Source organism: Sciurus vulgaris (assembly GCF_902686455.1).
Source record: "Sciurus vulgaris genome assembly, chromosome: 3".
In the NCBI taxonomy this organism is placed as follows: domain Eukaryota; kingdom Metazoa; phylum Chordata; class Mammalia; order Rodentia; family Sciuridae; genus Sciurus; species Sciurus vulgaris.
The window spans coordinates 45,695,691-45,720,933 of NC_136463.1; the positions used below are offsets into that span (position 1 = coordinate 45,695,691).

At 46.4% G+C, this 25,243-nt stretch overlaps 1 protein-coding gene across 1 annotated transcript in view; it reads right to left on the reverse strand.

The window, feature by feature from the left end:
* Positions 1 to 277: 277 nt before the first annotated feature.
* Positions 278 to 25,243, reverse strand: part of LRRC75A (leucine rich repeat containing 75A) — a 38,350-nt gene continuing 13,384 nt past the window's right edge. The window contains exons 2-4 of the mRNA XM_079131718.1: positions 8,758 to 8,886; positions 2,423 to 2,538; positions 278 to 850 (exon numbers count right to left, since the gene is read on the reverse strand). Of these exons, the coding sequence (XP_078987844.1) occupies positions 313 to 850; positions 2,423 to 2,538; positions 8,758 to 8,886 (783 nt within the window). The 3' untranslated portion in view covers positions 278 to 312. The remainder of the gene's footprint in view (positions 851 to 2,422; positions 2,539 to 8,757; positions 8,887 to 25,243) is intronic.

The following is a 25,243-nucleotide window of genomic DNA, read 5'->3' on the forward strand; positions in this document are numbered from 1 at the left end:
GCAGGGGCCTTTCTGGGGAAAGCTGTTGGCTCAAAGCTTCCATCTCCAAGCCATATGCTTGTTCCAAATCTGAGGCCAAGGGTTGAGCTGAAGGGTAATGAGCCTTGAGCCAGGGGTGGATAAGTTCTTGGGAGCCAGAAGGCAGATGCTGGGATTTATAAGAGATTCAAAGGACCAGAGGGAAATGGTACATTGATCCCCCTTTCCCAGGTGCTAGGGTCTGCTCTTCTGTCTGGAGAGGCTGCTGTAGCCTGAGCCTCCTGATGGGAGGAGCTCCACAAGGACTCCCTGGTGAGGCTTACCACTTCCATGTCATGTCTGAGTCACAGCATCTTTGCCCTCATGGTGGTCTTTGGCAAGTGACACAGGGTCCCCTCCAGGGTCCTCCTGGCCCACTATCTCTTCCCTGGTCTCCTCCCCACTACCTGGGCCTTCACCCAGCTCTAGGATGGTGGGTAGGTGGCCCTGTTTCGGAGAGCGCTTGCGTAGGCTGAGTAGGAAGGGCTGGGGCAAAGAGAAGATGTCCACGTTGTTGCCCAGATCTATCCACGTAACATTGGGGAATTTGCTGGGGTCCTTCAGGGTATCAGTAAGGTCCCGCAGCAAAGCCCGGGTCAGCCGATTGCCGTTGAGGGCTAGTGTAGTGAGGCGTGGCAAGGTGCTGAGTGCTGGCAGCAGCTGTAGGACCATGTCATCTGTGAGGCCTGTGAAGCCCAGCTCCACACTGTCCACTTGCTCCCCACAGCGCTGCAGGTAGTTGGTCACACGTTCCAGGTCACGGGAGGTCAGTGGAATGCCAGACAGGTCCACTGTGTTGTCTGGGGGGTTCCCAGCCAGGACAGCCTTAAGGCTGAAAGGGAAGGGACAAGCAAGTGAAGCAGACTTCCCTGAGAGGCAGAAACAGGCACAACCATGGAGCCAGCCTCTGCTTTGCTAATTCTAGGGATCATTTTCACAAACTTGCAGATCAAACTGCAAATGCAGAAGTAGGAGAAAACAGGGACATTCTGTGTCCTGGCACTGTTGGAATCTAACAGTGGAGTGGTTTGAGTCTGCTGTTCCTGCAGGACCACAAGGAAAGGTCCAGGTTTCCATGTGTTACCTGTGTTTGCATCTTCGACTCCTTTGCTTCCTACTCTGACCTCCAGTTAAGTTACTTAACCTTTGAGGCTTCAGTTATTTCAAAAATGGAGATAGTAGTACCATAGGGTTGTGGAATAAATGCAAAGCATTTAACAGTGCCTTCTGTAGGGGAGTGATGAATAAATGCTTTTGTCATTATTGATCACTTGGGCTGACCTTCTGTTTCCACCACTCTTGGATGGCAGTTGAGCTGACCCGGGAATGGCACAAAGGCTCTCTGAAGCTCCTTTTGAGCCCATCTTCCCCACCAGTTGGAAGATACTCTGGCAGAGGCCTGCAGACTATAGGCAGGGGAGGCACAAGGACTCTGAACCTGGTGGCAGCTGCTTGCTTCCTGGAAGGTCAGTGCTATTTCACTCCCTGCCAGCTTTTGCCCATCCCTTTTCCCCTGTTCCTTGCTCTGGGGCCAGGGCCCAGGCTGCTCAGCATGATAGGGAGTGTGCCCTCCCCACCATCCATCTCTGTTTCCTGGCTCCAAGGCTCAGGCAGTGGTGAGATGCTCATTTTTTGCATTCCCAAGTGCCTAGGCAAGCCCTGAGGTCCAACCCCGGAAAGGAGAGGGAGTAGAAGGGGCTACAGCTTATGTTAACACCAGCAGCTCAGGGGTCACAGATTTCCTGGCAAAACCAGGTAATTTCTTGTTCTTGGGGTCTGCTGAAGGTGGGAGATTGGTCATAGTTTGCTCATTTTGCTTCCGGTTAGGGATTAACCCAAGGAGCTTAAAATTAAAGCTTTCAAGATATGAGGTTTAACTGCCTGGAATATTGCCTGGCATTTGTTCATGATGTAAGTGTTGACTTCTGTTATCAGTGTTATTAACAAAGCAGACACATCACACCAGGGCAACAGTGTGGTGAACAGCTGTGCCCCGGAGTCAAACAGACCTGAGTTTGAAATCCTATCTCATTCTTTCCATTAACAGATGTTTATTAATCTCCTACTCTGTGCAACGAACTGTTCTAGGTACTAGGGTCATAATGGTGAACAAGATGGACAAGGTTCCTTCCCTTCCCTCTCTATTCACCCCATCTGGGGCTTATATTCCCCACCTCCCACTTCACACACCCAGGATCCCTTTCCAGCTCCTCACATGCACCTCGAATGCCCTCCTGGCTACTTTTCCCACCCTTAAGTTCTTTTGGATCTCACTTCCTGGCAGCCTTCCTAGACAACCCCCACTCCCTGACTGTCTTCAGCCCTTCTTCCCACTACCCTGGGAGGGTATCACAGTGGGATGGGCAGAAGCATGGCAGAACTGCCTCAGGGGACCACCACTCACCAGGCCTGTGGCTTCCTCTTTACCAACCCCCGGTGCCGCCTCCACTCAGAGTGGGGGCTAAGGTGATAGGTCAGCTGTCGGCATAGCTTCTCCATAGCGCCCAATGAGTCTCCTTCCTGCAGAGGCAACCACAGGTGCGGGACCCTGAGTGCCACTGAAGTAGTCAGAGGTACACAGGCCCTCACCTCCCCAGGCTTCTTGTCTTCTTGGGACAAGCACAGCACTCTGAGGCTGAGCAGAGGAACATCTGCTGTTGGCCCTGGATGGCCAACCCTTTGCAGGGTGCAGTGGGAGTGAGCTTGTCTGCACAGTGGTTTAATTTTTGTGCATTGATGAAAATATTAAGATTTATATTTAAAAAATATGGATTGCAGACATTCTAGCAATAACTGGCTGGTGGTGAGCACCAGCTAATCCCTTTGGGATTCATCACAGCCCTTACTACTCCCCAACTTCCAGGGCCATTCTGTTCATTCACTTGCTCAACAAATACTTATTGAGCACTTAGTAGTTGTCAGGCTCTTGTTCTAAGAAGCTGGCTACAGCCATGAGCAAGTGTCCTGATTCTTGTATGTCACACAGTAAAGAGAAAAGTGAAATATTTTTATCCGTCTCTTCCAAAAGTGGGAAAATAAAAGTAAGAGGACCAAGTCTAGCTCAGCCAAATTCTTTCATCTGTATTACCTGTCTGACCCATCAGCATCTGAGTTTGAGACCCTAGGTGTTATGCGCTGAACTTTGTACCTCCAAAATTTCTATGTTGATGTCCTAACTCCCAATACTGAAGAATGTGATTGTTTTCGGACACAGGGCTTCTAACAAGGTAATTAAAATGAGGTCATGGGTGGGTCTTAATATGACTGTTGTCCTTATAAGATGTAATTAGGACCACGGCCCAGTGACACATGCCTGTAATCCCAGCAATTTGGGAGGCTGAGGTAGGAGGATCACAAGTTCCAGGCCAGCCTCAGCAACTTAGCAAGACCCTCTCTAGAAATAAAATAAATAGGGCTTGGGGATGTGGCTCAGTGGTACAGCACCCCTGGGTTCAATCCCCAATACTCCCCTGGCGGTGGGGATAAAGACCAGATACGGGGGACTCTGCTGTATTGATATCACTTTGGATGGAGCTGAAGTCTCTCTGGTACTGAGGAAAGACCATGTGAGGATACAGGGAGAAGGCCTAGGAAGAGGCCTCAGAAGAAAGCAATCCTGCCAATCTTGTACTTCTGACCTCTAGAACAGTGAGAAAAATAAATTTCTGTGCTTAAGCCACCATCTGAATTTTATTTATTTATTTTATATCAGCCGAGCTGACTATACTGGGTTAATTGCAGCAGAAAGATACTAGAAAGATTCCAGTTCCATTCCATGTGATTCCAGTCAGCAGCCCCATGTGCCAGACTTGTGCCATGTGGAAGGGGCCTAGGGGAGTGAGTGGCCAAGAGTGGGCTCCTGCTCAGGCTCTCATGGACGTCAATGGGAATGTGGCAAGGTTCAATGCATAAATGCATGGCTAGCTTTAAAATTAGGATTGCCATCATCACTTTGATAATAGAGAAGCAGCATATTAAGTAGTTAAGAATATGGACTTGGGGCTGGGTGCAAGTGGTGCATGCCTGTAATCCCAGCAGCTTGGGAGGCCGAGGCAGGAGGATTGTGAGTTTAAAGCCAGCTTCAGCAACTTAGTGAGGTCCTAAAGCAACTCTAAAAGACCTGGACTCTAAATAAAATACAAAAAAGGGCTGGGGATGTGGCTCAGTGGCTAAGCAACCCTGGGTTCAATTCCTAGCACCATTTAAATAAAATGAGTGTGACTTGAGGCCAAATTGTGTGGATTCAGTCTTGGCTTTGTCTCCTCCTGTGTGGCCTGGGGCAAATCATTGACCTCTCTGCTTCCAACACTCATCTGTGAAGAGATAACAGTACTAACCTCACAGGGGTTCTGGGAGGATTAAATGAGTTACTACTTGTACAGTGTTTTTATGTCACCCAGTACATAGTAATTGCTCTAGGATTGCCTGCTAAATGAATAGTCAGCCCAAGTCCAGATCAAAGATATTTAAAACAAAACTTGTGTCTGTTCTGAATGTGCAATTTTTTTTGTCATTACTCTCTAACAATGTAATATAACATTTATATAGTATTTACCTTGTATTAGGTATTATAAGTAATTAGAGATGATTTAAAGCATACAGGAGGCTATGCATAGGCAATATGGAAAAATATTAAGACCATTTTATATAAGACTTGAAGATCTGTGGATTTTGGTGTCTGCAGGGGGTCCTGAAACCAATCTCTTGTAGAAACAGAGGAATGGATGTGTTGTGCTATACTCTAAGATCAGAATGAACACACTAAACCTCTACAGGATAAAGAAGATTACTTCTGCCAAGGCTCATATCTGAGCTGGGCTTTAAGAGCAAACCGATCAATGATTTAGGGGGAGAAAGGAAACATGAGGCATCCCTGAATGAGGGAACAGACTGTGCATGTGTTACGTGGCATGGGAGCAGGTGAGAATCTGGGGGCTGACCACTTTTGGCTACCACTTTGGTCCAGGCCTCTATCATTCCCTCACCTGGATTACTGCACATCAGGTGTTATGCTAGAACTTTATGGCATGAATTCCCATACTCTAAAAGAGTAAATCCTTTTTACAAAAAAATTTTTTAATTGTAGATGGACGATACCTTAATGTAATTTATTTATTTATATGTGGTGCTGAGGATTGAACCCAGGGCCTCACATATGCTAGGCAAGTGCTTTACCACTGAGCCACAAACCCAGCTGATAAAAAAAGAATAAATCTTTTACCATCGTCATTACACAGAGGAGGAAAGGAGAAAACTAAAGTCCATAGGGCCAGGCAGGGCTGATGGGGAAACAATAGAAGAGAACAGGAATCGGGGAGGCAAGGGAGGGCTCAGACTGGATGGCATCTTTTACAGACCACCTGTTGTGTGCTCTCTCTCTCTCTGTATATGTGTGTACACACACACACGTATATATGGGGATTTGAACCCAAAGTCCATCTACCACTAGGCTATATCCCCAGCCCTTTTAATTTTGAGACAGCATTTGTTAAGTTGCCCAGTCACTGGGATTAGAGGCATGTGGTGCTGCAGCCTGGTTGATAAATAAACAGGAATTGCATGGCACTTTAGGCAATCTCACTGACAACCTCTGGAATTGACATGAGATTCCTAGACTCAGATCCTTGCTTAGTCTAGTCACATGGAGTGGACAGGAATATGCTGAGGGTGAAGCAGGGGGAATACTGCACACATGGGAGATGGAGAAGGTACAGAGAAGCAGGAGCTGTGGGCACCAGGGAGGAGGTGGCCAGTCAGATAACCATGGAGGCCACTAGATCTCAAATAAGGCCTTGGGCAGCACAGGCTTGGATATAGAGTCATGGTGGATGCCCATGTTGAAGGCAAAACAATAGGATATGAAAATGGGATATGACAATGGAGATGGATGGGCAGCTGGTGCATGGGGATCTTAAACCATTTTCCCAAGTGATTCCCTTGTACAGCCAAAGTGGGAAAGCAGTGGGTGGGATCAAGTGGCCTCCCTAACATATTCCCAGGATGCCCCAGGACAGAACATTGCCGGTCTCCTGAAGCAGCTAGTCCAAAGCTGAGAACTGAGCTCCTTATCTCTGGCTCCTCCTCCAACCACTTTCCAGGGTTCCAAAAGCAGGGGGAGAGGAGGTGGGCATAGTCTTTCCCTCCACCCTCTCTGAACCTGGGCAGCAGAGCCTTAAAAGAAGAGAACAAAGAAGTAAAAGGGTGTCAATGCACCACTTACGCCACAAGGGGGTAGCTGTGCGCAGGTCAAGGCTCTGGATTGAGAGAAATTCAGGGAACCTCAGCCTCATTGGCTAAACTGGGACAATGAGCACACAAGAAGACAGAAGTCTGTGGCCAATAAGAGACCACTCATCAGACACCCTGATCTCCAACTTCCAGCCTCCAGATTGTGCAAAGTAAATTTCTGTTTACAAGCACTCCAGCTTATAGTACTTTCTATTGCAGCCTGAACTAACAGCACATATGGACCCTCCAGCGCCTACCCAGGGCCCTCTTCTCCTAGCTCTGCCTGGTTCTATCTCATGGGCCCTAACAAGGGCAGTTAACCACTTACCATGTCCTGATCAGCATCAGGCAACTGCATGGGCCCCAAACCCCTGCAGCTCTGAGGTGAGGTATAACCTTTTCCAGATCACTTCATTAACTGAATTTTGTTTTCCTCAACTCTCATGTGCATAAAAATTATAGCTAACCTATGTTTTTTAATTTTTTTTTTTAGTTTTGATGAACCTCTGTTTTATTAACTTATATGCATTGATAAGAATCAAACCCAGTGCCTCTCATATGCTAGGCAAGTGCTCCACCACTGAGCCACCACTCTAGCCCCTTTCCTATTTTTTTGATAGCATATACCTGTCATTCCTCTCACATGTAAGCTAATTCAATTCCTATTCTAGAAAATGCAGGGGTCTGGTGCCTTCAAACGCTCTTCATAGTTCCATTTTGGATACTTTCCTGTTTCCCTAGGGTAGATCAGTCTGAATGAGGCCGGGGTGGTTCCAGACAGCTGGTTGGTTCTCTGTGGCCTTTGGCACCCACTGGCTTTCTTTACCAGTCCCTGAGGTTCTAAGTCCAGCAATCTCATTACTAGATTTTCTTACTGTCTCCTGTTTGAGGCCAGCATTCCTGCTGTCTGCTGCCTCCCATCCCTAATCCTGGCCAATACCCAGCCCTCTGAAGTCAGCCCTATAACCCCAGAAGCCAGACAGAAGGCCTTAGACAAAACCACAGATAGGGCTTGGTCCTGGGAGCTTCCGGTTCCTTGAGTGAAGTCCCACCTCCCTGGGTTATTGTGGAACAGGCTAAAAGAGGAATAACCTTAGACCACCATCTCCCTACTCTTATCCCAGATCCTACTCTGAGAAGGGATGCTTCCTTCCCATATCCCTTGCTCCTGCTCTGATTTCCTGCTGCTATCATGGATGAAGTACTTCTTTTAGAAGTTGTTGAAAACTGAGGATCAGGAGGGAAGGCACCAAAACAACAGCCAGGATCCTGCTGCACAGACCTGGGTGAGCCAGACTAGACCCTGGAGCTGGTAGCACCATCCAGAAGAGGTTGAGTGCAATTTTTGGAGTGGGTACTGGGATTGAACCCAGGGGTTCTTTATCACTGAACTACATCCCCAGTTTTTTTTTTTTTTTTTTTTAGTTGTAGATGGACACAATACCTTTTTTAAAATTTATTTTTACATGGAGCTGAGGATTAAACCCAGTGCCCCACACATGCCAGGCAAGTGCTCTATCACTGAGCTACAACCCCAGCCCCCACAGTCCTTTTAATTTTTTTCTTTGAGACAGGATCTTGCTAAGTTGCTGAAGCTGGCCTTGAACTTGAGATGCTCTTTCCTCAGCCTCCCAAGTTGCTGGGATTACACATGCTACTGTGCCTGGCTGAGCAGCAAATCTAAAGTCTGGAGACTGCTGGAGCTTCTTCTTCTAGCTCTCTAAGGTCAAGCAAGAAAGGGACATGAGTGAAGTGGCATAACATGAATGACACACTACCTCAGAGTTGAAGATGATTCTGGGAGTGGTGAGGACTGAAGCAAACAGGAAAATCCCAAGGTAAGGCCACTGCTAGACTTATATGGTATTTTTGTGCAATAAGGAAAAGCCCACTCTAGGCAGACACTTCTTGTACCTGTGCCCATGGCTTGTTGGACAGAGAAAGAGGGTGGTATTTTAACTATCTCCTGCCTCCTCCATCTTGGCCACCTCTCTAGCATGTCTTTGTGCAGTAACAGGATGGCTGCTCAGCTGTAGCTCTGTAGGAATGAGAGTCTCATGATGAAGTTTCCAATTTTTCAGTGGAATATAGGGCTTATTATTATTATTATTTTTTGGTACTGGAGACTAAACTCTACCACTCAAGTATACTCTACCACTGAGCCACATCCCCAGCCCTTTTTTATTTTGAGACAGGCCTTGCTAAGTTACTGAGGCTGGTCTGGAACATGTTATCCTTCTGCCTCAGCCTCCAGGTTGCTGGGATTACAGGTGTGCACCACTGCACTTGGCAGGGATTATTTTAAATAAAAAAAAAATTGGAAATGAATTTGCCACATAAGCCCAATAAAACTCATTTGTGCTGATAGTGCCTTTGAGGGGTCACCTTGGGCCCACCTTCTTGGTGCCTGAAGGAGGGGGCTCATTCTCCTTGGGCCCTAAGTTGCTCTGCCCAGAATGGTGCCCATTTCACACCCCAAGACCTGGATGGCTCAGACCACAACCACCGTACCGGCTTGGGACAGTGGATGTAGCGGGCGAGGCTGATGATAAGGTCATGTGTGATGGGGTCCACCAGGTTCCGGAAGCTGGCATAGCGATACAGAACATCATCCAGTGAGGTTGACTCCATGCCCAGATCCTGTAAGAGTAGATGTCCAGAGGTTAGGGACAAATTCTCGGAGGTCAGGTGTCATCTGTTATTCCCAGGAGAAATAGGTGCAGCTTCTGGAGGCAGCACAGCCTTCCCAAGAGTCCTGGCAAGGAAGCATCTACACAACATCCCTCGGGACCAGAATAAGCCCCTACCTATCTCTTTATCTTCCAGGTGAGGAAGAGGGACCCATATCTGTAGGCTCCTGAGCGCCACAGTTCATGCAGATCCTGATTTGTGAACCTCTCCCAAGACAGTCTCCCCAGACTGCCTCTCTGGTTTCCAGAAGGATGAAGCTAAGGGCGGCTGTCCTTAACCCTGGTGGTGCTTCTCCATGAGGGCAGAGTTAGGAACCAGCATACACAACAAACATCTCTGCCTTGTGCCAGGACAGTTTTTTGATTTTTATTCTCCCCCAATCCCTGCTTCTGAGGTTCTTCTGACTGCTCATCCTGTAGGTGACCCAACCTCAGTGTTCTTTGCCTTGGAGGTTTTTGAGTTGTAAGGTTCCTTCTTCAAGTTGCTGCCAGGTACCTAGAAGAAAACCCCATCAGGGCCCCCACAGAGAGATATTAAGCGGGGTCTTCCTAATGAGAGATGAGGGGGATGGAAGTGAGTGGGGACATAGAGCAGTGGCAGAACTGCTGGAGCAGAGCTTGTTTCCTGGTCTCAGGAGGGAAAGGGTTTGGGGGTGACAAAGCTCAGGACATGTTACCCTAAAATATGGCATAGTGCCATTTGAGAAAATAGCAGAAGCAGAAGTCTCTTCCCCCACCCTTCTTCCCTGTAGCAGGTGGGAAAAGAACTCTTTCACCTTTTATAGTAGGTCATGACATCATTCCATCATTCCTCTATGAGAAGGGAAGGAATGTCTTCATTTTTGATGAAGATACCAAGACAGAGATACCAAGGAGAATCTGAATAAACAGGCCTTCTGATTCTCCGCCAGCTTATCACCATTAGTTTATATACCCTTTTGTCCTCTGGTGAGACTTCTGTATGACTGTTCACAAAATTACATGGATTTAAGCCATACCCCCAACCCATCTTTGGCGTTTTATTTTCTGAAGGTTCCCATGTCATATTTCCTCTTGTGAATTATTATTATTATTATTTTTGTGGTCCTGGGGATTGAACCCAGAGGTGCTGTACCACCTATATCCCAGGCTCTTTTTTGTGTTTTTTTTCAGATAGTCTCATTAAGTTGCAGGGACTGGTCTCAAACCTGTGATCCTCTTGCCTCAGTCTCCTGAGTTGCTGGGATTACAGGTGTGAACCACTGTGCTTGGCTGTGAATCTGTTTTTTATCATAGACATTTCAGCTATGAACTTTAGGATTCATGTGGAAAAGATATTTGTTTCCTCCTACAGGGGGCACTACATACAGAGAGCCCCCAGCTCCAAGGACTGTGCAGAGACCCTGCCAGCAAGGGCCACCATGGGTGTACCCCAGAGCAGTTAGTTGTCCAGTGTGGACTGGGATCCAAGGGCTCTGTTCCAACTGTTCTGAGCTGCATAAACCCTAATGCCAGTAAAAGGGTAGGTCTCCCAAATACAACTAAGTTTGGCTAGTGGGAGCTCAATATGGAGTTCTTTGCTTTAAAGAAGTGAAGAAACATGCTTCATCTACCCTGGAATTTTAGACTAAACGCTAAAAGTTCATGGGCCCTGGACAGGAAATGTGGCAGTGATCAGCTGATTTCCACCTGGGGTTTGCCTGACATTAAATGGAATATTCAGACTGCCTCCACAACCGCCTTTTTTGTGGTTCTGGGTACCAGGGGCACTCTACCACTGTGTTTCATCCTCCACCCTTCTTAATTTATTTGAAACAGGGTCTTGCTAAGTTGCCCAGCCTGATCTTGAACTTGAGATCCTCCTACCTCAGGCTTCTTGAGTTCCTGGGATACATATTCAGAACTTTTCTAAACATCTTCCCCATGTGAGTCCTAGAAATCTCTATAAGGAAGTGGGCAGCACATCATCATTCCTGATTGACAGGTGAAGAAATGGAAGCCCAGATAGGCTGACATCTTTAGCTGTCACAATTTCAGGAATGGTGGGGTTGAGCAAGCCTAGGCTTGTTCTGCAAGGCTTACATCTGCTCTTATTCACTACTGGGAGCAAGCTGGGAGGAGGTGCTGGAGGGTAGGGATGTTGCCCAGTGGTTTGGAGGCTGATAATTCTAAGAGCAAAGAATAGTCTTGCTGAGCCCAGTGGCACACATCTGTAATCCCAGAAACTGGGGAGGCTGAGGCAGGATGAAAGTGAGGCTCTAAGCAACTCAGTGAGACTCTGTCTATAAATAAAATATAGAAAAGGGCCTGGGGATGTGGCTCAGTGGTTAAGGTTAAGTGCCTCTGGGTTCAATTCCTGGTACCAAAAATAAATAAATAAATAAATAAATAAAATAAATGAGAGAGAGAGAGAGAGAGAGAGAGAGAGAGAGAGAGAGAGAGAGAGAGAGAGAGAGAGAGAGAGAGAGAGAGAAAGACAGACGAACAGTCTCTGCTAGATGAATCCAGAGGGGTGAAGGTATTGGCCGAGTCCTACCTACAGTGATTAGGGGGCACTCTGCTCCCTACTCCTTATAATGGCTTCACTCAAGTTTCAATGAGAATACTGAGGGGCCAGTTTTGGGAGCTTTGTTTTCCATCTGAGAGACAAACTGTAATGCCCTGTGCCAGGTTCTCTGATGGCTGAAATAGTTTCTTGGGAACCTAGATCCAAGGTGAGGCATAGCTGAGTGGAAAGAGCTTCTGCCAAGTTCCAGAACTGGATCCTTTGCAGAACCAAGTGTAACACTTGCCTTGACCTCTGTCCCCACCATGGCTTGTTCAGTCCCTCAGCTATGCTGCATGTTCAGGGGCAACCTACGTAACATCACTGAGCCCGTTTCTTCATTCATAAAATGGGGGCAGTCACCTAGCATCACAAGTCAGTGAGAGAAACAAAAGTAAGTAACATAGTTCAAGCCTCTGATAGAGACCAGAGTCTCCTCTGCCTCAACTATTCCCCTCTGCTTCCTCTCCGTGGGCCTGGGAAGTTCCTTCTCTCCCATGCAGTAGTTCTTTACCTTTCTGGACCACAGACACATCTGAGGATAAATCAAAAAGCATGAACTTTCCAGAAAAACAAGGGTGTCAGAGCAGGAGAGTTGGGATATGCAACATTGTGCACAAAGTCTATGCTGGCTTCAAGGTCCCAAGGTTGTGTCTGGGTGGTGTGGACATGTGGGATCCCAAGACATACACTATTACTCAGGAATATGCAGATATGTCCCTGTTCTGCCTGGGGCAGGAGGAGGCTGGGAATACAGGAAGGCCTCAAGTCGAAGGGCTTATATTGTAGGGTCTCAGAAGGCCAAGGTAGTAAAAGGGCCATGACCCAGTATCCAGCTTCCCAGGCAGACCCCTGCTTAGAGCTCAAGGCTCCTCTTCCTGGGGACAGGAAGGCAGAGAAACAGGGTAGAAGCAGAGGGGTGGTGATCTCTATGGCCAGATGCAACATGAGAAGGTCAGAGGCATGGGGTTATTTTTCTTTTAGTATATCCTAAAAGCTGTTCTGTTCCTCTGTGGTTGTGGATCATGCCAGCTGTGTGTACCCTTGATACCTAGTGGTCTCAGGCCCTAGGTGGCCTCCGCCTCACTACAAGTCTGTGAGCAGAAGACCTTGCTTTTGGGATTTGTTTCTGCATCTGTGAAATGGGCAGGCAAACCACAACAGTAATCAAACTGTATCTGATGGTCTTGAGGCTGGCAGGTAGGGACTGGGGTAGAAAAGAGGGAGGCTAGAGGAGTCAGCAAGACTGCAGGTTGTGGTTTTCAGCAGAATATATCTTGGCTTCAAACAAACAAGTGCAGCTCTATTGCTAAAGAAAAGTTGGAAAACGCAGGACCAGGTGTTTGCTTCGGTTTGTTGTGTTTCTACTAGCTCCACAACACTTCCAGGAAAGCTAATGTCATCCCATTCTGGAAGGAGCAAGAAAAGGCCACTGGCTAACCCAGGGGTTTGGCAGGTCTGAAAAGATACAAAGTAGCCTTCCCTAGAGCCCATTTTCCTGCAGTCTCCTCTGTCCTCCCTATCACCTGGGTGCCCTGGTGCCTTAGTGCTGACAGTGGATTTCTTTCCATAGAAGTGTCTGGTTTCACGCAGTTGTTGCCTGATGGGGGTAGTGGGAAGGAAGGATGGGCTTTGAAGGAGGAGGGTCTCCCAGGATGGCATTCTGGGAGATGGAGTCATGGCTAAGGCACTCCCTGTGAATTCCAGCTGGGGTGGGGCTACCAAAGGTTGCAGACAACAACAGGGAACATCAGATAGGGGCAGGGCAAAGGCTGCTGCACACCTCATTGCTTTATTTCTTTAATTTGGCCCTGCCTAGCTCCACAGAACACTTGTGTTGCTTTAAGGCACTTCAGCATCCTGGGGATTACAGGTCACTCCAGCCTCTTTGGTGTCTTCTTGTAATTCCTCCTCTAAGCCATTTTACTGAAGATGATGGTCTCACTGCCCAATGGGCTGCCCCCAGGGTGGGTATGAAGGGGAAAAGCTAACCAGACCCTCAGGGTATCTTAGGAGGCTGCAGGAGCCCCAGGGTCTCTATCAATGCTGCCCCATGGGGGCTCCTTGTGCTCTGCTCTGCCTCGGAGAGGGTGGTTTGCCCAAACAGGAGGCATGGAGGAAAATCTCATCCTCCTCATTCTGGGTCTAAATGGTACCATCTCCAGGAACTACGAACAAGGACTGTTCTTTCTCAGTAAGTTTGGGAGCTTATTATTAATCATCAAATGTGCTTGAGTCACTGCTGGCAGGAGGTATTCTCAGAGGGTGTGGCGGCCTGACCATGAGTCACTAGTTGCTCCCTGAACTCCTAGACCTATTTGCCAAGGCCACACAAGACATCTCAAAGAAGTGGAGCCCCAACATGATGTGAGTTTGAGTAACCAGTTTTGGGAACTTGTTAAGATGGGATGAGATGATGGCCGGGGTAAGGGGAAAAGGCTCTCAAAAGGTGAGTAGGAATTCATCAGGGAGGTCGGAATAGCACTTCCCTAAGTGTAGGTCTAAAGATCTGAAGGAGAGGGCCCTGCAGACCCTTTTGCAGCTCTTAAAGGACCTTTTTCCAATGACAATCTGTGTGACACTAGATTTTCTTCATAGGCAGCAATCAAAACAATCTGTTGCAACAGACCAAGTGTCATGGAGGCAGGCCTGAGAAACCAACTGTCTTGCTAGGAAGCTGGACATGAGAGATTCCCCAGACTATAAAACAATACCCCCTTCTTCTTTTTACAGTACTGCAGATTGAACCCAGGCACACTCTACCACTGAGCTACATCCCTAGGCCTTTTTATGTTAGAGGCAAGTGCTTGCTAAGTTGCCCAGGTTGGCCTCAAACTTGCAATCCTAACTTAGGAGGCAAGGATTCCAGGTGTGCACCACTGGGCCTGGCACCTTTCTTTTTATGTTATCTATTTTCTTTTGGAAAATTTAGTTATATTTTGCTGGGTGCTGTAGCATATGCCTATAATCCTAGCAACTCAGGAGTCTGAGACAAGAGGATTTTAAGTTCAAAATGAGTCTCAGCAATTTAGCGAGGCCCTGTCTCAAAATGAAAAATAGAAAGGACTGGAGATGTAGCTCAGTGGTAGAGGATCCCTAGGGTCAATCCCCAAGATGATTAAAAAAAAAAAAGGAAGTATACAACAAATGTATTTTAGTATGCTCAGATTTGTGCAACCATCACCAAAATCAATTTTAGAACATTTTCATCATCCAAAAAAGAAACCCCATAACCACTAACTTAATCCTCCCTGACTCTGGCTACACTTACCTACTTTCTGTCTATATAGATGCCTATTCTGAACTTTACTTTTCCTCTTATTTAATTGTATTTATATATCCTTTGATCAAGATCTCCCTCTCCCTTATTATTAATTTTTAAAAAGTGAACAATTCCTTAAAATCCTTTTGTTATAATTTCTGTAACTCACATTAGATATGATCCACATAAAGGAAATCCCTTTGACATTCTCAATAATTTCAAAGATTATAAAAGGATCCTGATCCCCAAAAATAGGAAGAAAGGGGCTAAGGAAGCATAGGGGGCCAAGTTAGGAAAGGGGACCCCCTCCCCGGGATGGGTTTAACTTTCCAGGTCTTCCCTTTGGATCCTGAGAAAACTCCTATGGACACAGAGTTGGCTTCATCTCTCCTGTCTATTACCCCCACTCTCCAATGAAGCACACTGTTTAGGCAGACACAGCTTATGTGGTGGTACTGGGGGGCCCAGGGGAGACCCAGTCCCACATAGGGTGTCTGGGAGAAGGAGAAACATCAACCAAGGACTGGGGCCCTGACTTTCTACTTAGCAATGGAGAGCTGGTACCACCAGCACGAGGATCCAAGAAACTGTCTTAGTTCATTCTGTGTTGCTATTAACAGAATACCTGAGACTGGGTAATATTTAAAGTTAAGGGACTTATGGTTCTAGAGACTGGGAAGTTGAAGATTGGGTGGCCAGTATCAAATGGTGGGTGTGCACATGAGAGTGGTGAGCTGGAGTGGGCAGAAATGAGAAGGGGACAAAGTGACTGACCTGTTTTACAATAAACTGCTCTTGAGAGGACAAATCTATTACCAAAAGAACTTGTCTAGGCTTTCAAGAAAGATATTTATCCCTCTTTAAGACCCCATCTCTCAACCCTTCTACATTGATGAACTTCAACTTGAGGTTTTTTTTTTTTTTTTTGTAGCAGGGATTGAACCCAGGGGCACTTAACCACTGAGCCACATCCCAGCCCCCTCCTTTTTAAAAAAAAAAAAATGCTTTTTTAGTTGTTGATGGACCTTTATTTAATTTATTTATATGTGGTGCTGAGAATTGAAACCAGTGCCTCGCATATGCTAGGCAAGTGTTCTACTACTGAGCTATGACCCTAGCTCTTTTTATTTTTAAAATTTTGAGACATGGTCTCTCTACACTGCTCAGGGCCTTGCTAAATTGCTAAGTCTGGCTTTGAACTTTTGATCCTCCTGCCTTAGCCTCCCGAGCCACTGGGATTACAGCAACTTGAGTTTTGGTGGCGGACAAACCACATCCAAACCATAGCACTGACCTAGGACCCTAGTGGAGGGTCACCTGGGAATTTCAACACTTGCCTGTGGGCTAGCTCCCTTCCTTTCTTAGTCTTTATTGGTATAACTGGGGATTTTAGATCCTGGTTACGGTTATTATTTTTCAAATGTGAAAATGACCCTTTCGATGATCATATCTGGCATTTTGCACTCAGGTTAGCACACACATGTACACATTACTGGCACTGAGTGTGCATGCTCAAAGCTGCTCCTTGTTTCTCAAAACCTTCCCACAGTGACATTCAGACCTCTACCTTGTACTGTACTGCTAAGGAACATCAATCACTGGGTCCTTGCTTTACCCCCAGAAAGAATACACAGATGGTTTCTTTTCTGAGCTCTAAATTATGTCAAGATTTCTTTATGTTGAAATCACACCTGAAGACAACCTGGCCTGATAGAAATGCTCTTCAAAATGTTGTATTTTGCTGGCTACAGTGGCACATGCCTATAAGCCCAGTGAGTCTGGAGGCTGAGTCAAGAAGATTGCAAATTTAATGCCAGCCTCAGCCACTTTAGGAGACCCTCAGTAACTTATCAAGACCATGTCTCAAAATAAAAATTAAAAAGGAGAGGGGATAAGTAAAGCACCCCTGGGTTCAAGCCCCAGTACCAAAAAAACAAAAACAAATGGACATTGTATTTTACTTGGCTGCCTTCTTGTATTCAGTAATGCAGAGGGTTTTGAGGCTGTTGAATTTTTGTTTTTTTAGTTGCTTTTTCAATCCCAGGCTCCTGTAAGGCTGTTTTTGCTATTAGACCCCAGCTGTTTCCTGGAAGGTCCTAGCACACTATTCCTTTTCTTGCAATGTCAGTTCAACATACAATGTAGCCTATAATGCAGTTGATTTTTTTTTTTTTTTTGGAGGATTGAATCCAAGGGCACTCTACTACTGAGCTACACCCCCTACCCTTTTTTAATTTTAAAACAGGGTCTTGCTAAGTTGCCCAGGCTGTCCCTGAACTTGCAATACTCCTGCCTCAGCCTTCCAAGTTTCTGGGACTACGGATGTGTGCCACCACACATGGATGGCAATTGATATCTTTGCAACAATATTTAAAAATCATCAAATGAGCATCCTATTTGTGATGTCCCTAAATCCTTCCCTGTATCTAACCACCACAATTGTCCCTCAGCTTTTCATCATCACCACATAAACTCTTGCTGCTTAGTTCCTTTCTCTTCCTAATACAAATCAATTTATCTTCTCTGGCTAATCTAGTTCTCAGATCTAAAACGTTCCCCCAAGCCCCCAGAAAATGGCAAAGTTTGGTCAAAAAGTAGAGAAAATGGAACCTTTGTGCATTGCTAGTAGGAATGTGAAATGGTGCATCCACTGTGGAAAATGGTGTGGGTTTCTCAAAAAAATCAAACAGAATTACCATAAAGTCCAGCAATTCTGGGTATACATCCCAAAGAATTGAAAGCAGGGTCTCAAAAATATATTTGTTCCCTCATGTTCATAGGAGTGGCATTCACAAGAGCAAAAAGGTAGACGCAACCCAAATGTTCACTAACAGATGAATGGATAAACGAAATGTGATATATACATACAATGGAATATTGTACAGCCTTGGACTGGGGATGCAGCTCAGTGGTAGAGCACTTGCCTAGCACATAAGAGGTCCTGGTTTCAATCCCCGGTTGAAAATTACACAACCTTAAAAAAGGAGGGAAATTCTGACACATGCTACAATGTGGATGAACCTTGAAGACCTTATGCTGAGTAAAATAAGCCAATCACAGAAGGACATGTATTGCACAGTTCCACTTACAAGGTTCCTAGAGTAGTCAAACCCAGAGACAGGATAGAATGGTGGTTGCCAGGGGCTGGGGAAGGTGGATGGGGAGTTAATAGTTAATGGGTATTGAGTTTCCTCTTTGCAAAATGAGATTCTAGAGACTGCTTGCACAATGTGAATGTACTTAATTAACATTGCTGAACTGTACACCTAAAAATGGTTAAAATAATAAAGTTAATATTGTATATATTTTACAATTTAAAAGAAAAAGAAAATGGGCCCAAGACAAAGGTAGGCAAACACAGACACCTGGAGAGAGGAGGGTGCATGTATATCTGCCCCCCCTCTCACCGCCCCCCACCGTTTGTGATACTTGGTTACTAACTTTTTTCTTTTGGTACTGGGGATTGGACCCAGGGGCACTTTACCACTGAATACAACCTCAGTCCTTTTTCTTTTTATTTTGAGACAGGGCCTAAAGGGCCTAAGTTGCTTAGGGTCTTGCTGCCCACACCTGGCTGGTTACTGAAACTTTTTGTCACTGGGCTGGGGGATTTGCTCAGTGGTAGAGTGCTTTTCCTAGCATACTTCAGGCCCTGGGTTCAATCCCCAGCACTGTAAAACTAATTTAAAAAGATTTTTTGCCACTGTGTATTTAGTGGTGAATCTGTTTTCTTTGAATTCACCTGCAATGTTAGGGTCTTTCTATCTACAAACGTGGATAGAAATTATCTAACATGTATGTTCAGGAGGAAAATCATATGCTCTCAGTATCTCTGCCTTTATCTTTTTCATGTTTTTTCAATAATGTGCTTTTATTAGGGGGTCTCAAATTCACCTTCCATACCACTGAATTCACATTCCATGGCATCCTCATACTTTCACTGCCACCAATAAAGACTGCAAGTTGCTAGCATTTCATTTCCTTATGATTCTATTTGCTTATTAATCTCCCTCTTCATCTCATCCTGTTGGTTTTCTTTTCCATCTCTGCTTGGCCTCTATTTGTGGCCTTTTGTTCTTTTCCTACCAAGTTCATTTCTTGCACATCCTGCCATAGATCAATTTCAGAGGTCAGGGTTCAGCTTCCATGGCATTTATCCTACGTCCACTTTGTTTTTCCTTTCCCCACTTGCTCACCCTTGGAGGCAAAATTGAGAGATTCATGCCTTATTAGTCAGTCCTTGTCCTCATGGCTGCCTCCCTGGGTAAGAGCTGAATCCAGTTCTACAGGATCGGGCTTGCTGAAGGAGACCAGCCCTGGGCTGCGCCTCAGGCATTAGCTAATCGAGAGGCAAATCTTGGCTTACCCCCCACCTGGATCTCCAACAAATGCAAGTGGACTCCACAGAAATCTGCTATAGCGCCTCCAGGACATTTCCTGTCACTGGCAGAGCCCACGGGCCATGCTGGATGTGAGACAGGTGTGGACAGCAGCCACACTTCTTAGATCAACTTCTCTCCCCTTCCAGCTTGGTAATTTCTGAAGCCTGTTTTCAACAAATGGATGCAGACAGGATTGGGAGAGGATGAGAAAGGGAGGGTGGGGGCAGCACTCTTCTTATCCCCACATCATCACTTGCATGGTATAGGGCCAGTTGCCTGACTTTCTAATTAGTGTAATCCTCAAAATGAGGGAGAAAGCAGCTTCCTACCATTTTTGGGGGGAGGTTTCACATTCCTGAGGGAAGCCTGGATTGGTTCTTTCTTGGACCAGCTCCATCTGTCTGACAGTGAGTGGAGGTTCCTCTCAGACTGTCCACCTGTCTTTGTTTTCAGTGTCCTCTGAATGTCTTTTTTTGGGGGGGTGTCCCCTGAGGTGTGTGAGGGGATTGCTGGGAGAAGCCACAGAGGGGGCTGCCAGGCACATTCTATTTTAAACTTCAACTCTCCCCTTCCCTTTGAAATCCCAGGATTTATACCCACTCCCAGAAGGAAGGCCCCGTGGGAAATGAGCTGGCATTTGTCTCTCCTCTAGGCATGACTCCACAGTTTCTGCTATAACACAGCCTAGAGAAAGGAGGCAGTGAGCTCTGAATATTAACCAGCAAAGGTAGACAGCTTCAATATTAAAACCACCAGAGCCCGAATGTGCAGAGCTACTTAATGAGGTTGTAATCAAACCCAGCCCACCAGAGAGAAATTAATTAGAGTCCAGAGGGTAAGCAGGAAGCAGAACAGAGCTGCCTCTTTTCCTCCTGGCTCTAGAAAGCCTAGGCTGCTTCTCATAAGGAAGGGCACAAGCCTGGAGAATACTGGGCAGCAGCTGGGTGCCCATGTCCTTCCCTGTGACATTCTAGCTTGCCTTCAGGGGAATCCCAGGGGAAGGAAGGGAAATGTCAGGTGCTGTTAGGGAAACGCAGCCTGAGGAAGCCACCAGGGAGAGAAGCCAGGGCATCTCAGAGTTAAAGAGGCTGTAGCCCATAAAGCTTGCTTCTTTAGGAAGACAGTGGTTTCTCAGGAGGAAGGGCAGAATCTTAAGTGTCCCAAGGAAGGGAGAGGATGCTGGGGGTATATGAACACACTGAATGCAGCAAATAGATGTGGGATGTAGGGAGCTAAATGGTGGTTCCTCAAAGACATGCCCATGCCCTCACCCCTGGAACCTGTGAAAGTGACCTCATTTGGAAAAATGGCCTTTGCAGATATGATTAATTTAAGGCTCTGGAGATGATGGCATCCTTGTTTATCCAGGTAGGTCCTAAATCCAATACAGGTGTCCTTAAGAGACAGGAGGCAGTGATGTGAGGCGGAGGCAGAACCAGAAGCTGGAAGAGAGAAAGATCGAAACATTCCCTGGAGCGTCTTGAAGGGGTAGCAGCCCTGTTGATACCCTGATTTCAGACTTCTGGCTTCCAGAACCATGAAGAAACAGATCTGTATTGTTCTAAGTCATCTAGTCAGGAGTGATTTGTTACATCAGCTCTAGGAAACCAAGACACTGGGTTGAGACCAAGTTCGCGCTCTCCTCAGGGAATATAGCAAGCAAAAGGGAGACGAGCAGGAAAGAGGGCTGGGATCTTCCTCTCTTCCCCTGCGGCAGACCCCAGCCAAGAGACTGCACTGCCAGAAATCCACTTTCTGTCTCCACCAGCCCTGGGTCTTCTGTGGGTGCATTTATCCCTGGCATACTCTCCTTTGCTGTCTGTCCCACATGGGGGCTGGGCTGGTCAGAAATACTTCCTGTAGGACCACTTGCCCCAAGATGGCTCCCAGATCAGTATAAGAAAGAAAATTTAAAAATAAGAGGGGAAGAAAATCCTGACACATGCTCTAACATGGATGAACCTTGAAACAGTATGCTAAGTGAAATAACCCAGACATGAAAGGACAATTGCTGTATGATTCCACCTGTATGTGGTACCTAGAGAGGCATATTACTTGGGGTAGAAAGTATAATGGTGGTTGCCAGGGGCTGGGGTGGAGGTGGGGGAGCACAGGGTTATCAGTTTGGGAAGACGACAAAGTTCTGGAGATGAGTGGTGGTGATGGCTGCTCAAGAGTGTGAAAGGATTTAATGCCACTAACTATACACTTAAAATGGTTAAGATGGTAAATTTTATGTGCTGTAGTTTGAATAAGTGTCTCCCACATGCCCACGTATTAAAGGCTTAGTCCCAAACCTGTGGTGCTATGGGAGGTGGTGGAACTTAAAGAGGATGGATCTGGTGGCAGGTCTCCTGGTCATTGAGGGCTTGCCCTTAAAGGTGATAGTGGGACCCCAGTTCCCTTCCTCCTCTCTTTTTCACTTTCAAATAGAACTATTTTGCTCTGCTACGTGCTCCCAACATGATATACTACCACAGGCCCAAAGCAATGGGGCCAACTGATCATGGAGTGAAACCTCTAAACTGTGAGCCCAAACAAAACTTTCTTCTTCATAAGTTGATTATCTTGGATATTTGTTACAGCAATGAAAAGCTGGCTAACAAGATCCTGGCATCAAGAAGATTCTGTTAAACAGGTGATAGAGGTGAGGCCTGAGAGATAGGAAGATCAGGAGAAGAATGCTAAAAGAAGCAATAAACATAATCCAGTCCAGCCATGAAGTCCTCTGGATGTGGGGGGAGGAGGAAGAGGGACTTGATGTGGACTGAGATTGAAGATCAGAAAGAGGAAACAAGTCACTATTCCAGAAGCCCATGGGCTGAATCACCCACTGGAGGTGGGCACAGGGAGAGCCAAGGGCTGGTTTGTTCTAGACTAGAATTACTTCCTCAGTGATAGGGTGGCCTTAACCCAGAAAGGGTTAGAATTAAACAGAGAGATAATGAAGTAAATCAAGTTCAAGTAGGCTTAGGAATGTATAAGTCTCATATTTCACACATCTGTAAAGTTCAAGAGAAGTTGGCACCTCAAGATGGACCTTCCAATTCCAATTTAAAATGAGTAATTGAGAGAACTACTGATTTTAGGTTTATTATCTTTGTGTGGGGGGCTGGGGATGGAACCCAGGGCCTTGTGCATGCTAGGCAAGTGTTCCACCACTGAGTTATACTGCCAGCCTCCCAAGTTTATGATTTTAAGCCCTGAAGAATGATTTGGTCAAATTTATAAGTTTTAAAAAATGCCAGAGAACTTCCTAGTCACATTTATAAGCTGAATTTATTAAAATTTAACAGCTATAGTGGAACCAGGGAAAGTTCTGCTTTTGTAGGATGGGTGTTTATGTTTTTTGTTTTCTTTTGGTACCAGGGACTGAACCCAGGAGCACTTAACCACCAAGCCACATCCCCAGTCCTTTTTTATATTATATTTAGAGACAGGGCCTTGCTGAGTTGCTTAGCACCTTGCTAAGTTGCTGAGGTTGGCTTTGAACTCACAATCCTCCTGTCTCAGCCTCCAGAGCTGCTGAGATTACAGGTGTGCGCTACTGTGCCCGGCTATGATGGGTGTTCATAAGTTTATAAATAAAACCGGATATGTGCTGGGTGTGGTAGCACACTTCTATAATCGCAGCAACTCTGGAGGCTGAGGCAGGAAGATCGCAAGTCCAAAGCCAGCCTCAGCAATTTAGTGAGGCCCAAAGCAATTTAGTGAAACCCTGTTTCAAAATAAAATATAAAAAGGGCGGGCAGGGGTTGTGGATAAGTGGTTAAGCGCCCCTGTATCAATCCCCAGTATCAAAAACAAACAAAAAAACTGGATGTTAAATTTAGAAAATCACTTCAAGATCGTTAAGTGGCTGGGGGAACCCAGGGATATAGGAGGTCATGGGTTTTATATCCTGTGTGACCACACACACACACACACACAAAAGGCTGGAGATGTAGCTCAGGGGTAAAGTGCCCCTAGGTTCAATCCCTAGTACAGTTAATAATAAAAAGAATCACCTAATGTTGTGTTTCTCAAAATGCACAGTTTTAAGTAGCCTGTGTGTGTGTGTGTGTGTGTATGCATGTGCACCTGCCCTTGCACGTGCACTTGCACAAACACACCCCCAAGAACAAGGGGTGAAGGGTCTGCCCTGCAGAGGCTAGGAGGGGCAGTTCCTGCCTTGGGAATGGGGAACACTGGCCTATTAGAAGAGGGAGGACTATTAAGTTAGGAGCAGAGGTCCACTGCTTAGGTCTGGGAACCACCAAACAAAGCAAACTGGTAAAGGTAACATGAGCAACCACCACACTACCCTCTCCCTAAAGGAAACACCAGGGCCTGGGAGCCCTGTTTGAAGGTGAGGTCTCCTCACCCTGCTCATGTCTAGGGTGAGGGTGGCCCACCCCTGGTCCCAGCTTTGAAGGTCCTCTAAGGGCAGATGGCCTTAGTGTCTACGACTCCCAGAGAACCATAGAGCCTGGTGCCCAAGGAGATGCCCATTAGACCCCAGCTGACGCCAGCCAGATGCTGCCAGGGAGGCTGTCCTGCAGAGGTCCAAGCAAAGAAACTGCTGGTGGAGGTCACCCACTCCCCCTGCCTGACTTGTCCAGCCTGGGTCAGGGGTGAGGGCAGGGAGTGGGGTTCTCTAGTCCCCCTTCAGGGCTGCTCTCCTCCTGGGGGCAGCTCACATCGCTCCTGTTCCTCCAAGGTCACATGGTCCTTGCAGGCTTTTGCAGCCTGGTGTCCTGGCAGGATGGTCCTCCTGAATGGTGACAAGTATTTTTGCAGGGTCTGCCTTGGCCGTGGGATACAGTAGGCTGTGTGGTAACATTTGGCAGCTTTGCTCAGTGAGGGGCTTCATGACTGTGTGTTGTTTGTGTTTTAACTTTGAAGTCTTTAAAAATGACACCCTCTGTATGAAACAGGCCTCTGGAAACAGATGCCTGGTCATTGCCAAGTGTAATTCAATTAAAATCCCAGAAACAGCAATAGCAACAAATAAATACAAAAGATGCTTTCTCTTTAGAAAAATCTATGAGGCTGCAATGGAGAATTTGATTTACTCTCCCATGGTTATAGCTTCCCACACCCCAGGCATGGCTCAGGGCTGGGATAGGAGATCTGGGCCCATTCCTGGGTTAGTCCCTAAGTTACTGCGTGGACCTGAGCCAATCCCCACTGTATACTGCAGTTTCCCTACCTGCAAATGAAGGGGTTGCTAAGGCTCATTTGTCCCAACAGTGGCAGAAAGCAGGAGAGAGCAGAGACTTGGTCCAGCTAGTATTAACACAATTCAACAAATAACCACTTTCTTTTTCCTGTTAGACATTTCGGCTCCTGTGTGTTTTGGGGTTTTTTTGGTGCTAGGGCCTCATGTATGCTAAGCACACACTTTACCACTGAGCTACACCCCCAGCCCTCCTGTGCCTTGGACTCTCTGAGGGTGGTGGCATTTGCAGCATTTCCCAGACTTATTTTCCAAGTCCCTCCCTTGCTTTCCCAGAGCCTCTGGTGCTATTGGGGATTCTACAGAAAGGCTGAGGCCATATGGTCCCTGAGGTCCACAAGCTCCTACATTCCATGAATTCTCAGCACTTTGTCAAGCAGCGCCCTCCTAATCTCTCTGCTTGGGAAATAATCAAATCCGTTGTTTATACCTTCTGGCGAACACATTTAAGTCCATTTGTCCCTCTCCTTGGTGAATTCTGTCCAATCAGATAATTAGGTGATGGCAAAGTATTTTAGAGGATCCTTCTGACTCCCCAATAAACTGCTTTCCAAGCAGGAGAGAAGAGCCCACTTCTCAGAGAGAGAAACTGAGGCCTGGAGGGTTGCCTCCCACAGCGAGGAAGTGGTAGGGATGGGAAGACCCCAGAATTTCTAGAAGTTTCTAATTACATCTTACCCACCACCTACCCTTGAGAGTTAAGTGTATTATGGTTCTCCAAAGAAATAAAAGCAATAGATGTATGTATGTGTGTGTGAGTGGGGGAAGGGCAGAGAAAGAGAGGAAGAGAAATTGATTTATTTTAAGGAATTGAGTCACATGGTTGTGGGGGCTGACAAGTCTGAAATCTGCAAAAGCAGGTCTGCAGGCTGAAGTCCTAGGGAAGAGTTGACACTGCAGTCTTGCAGCTAAAGGACCCTG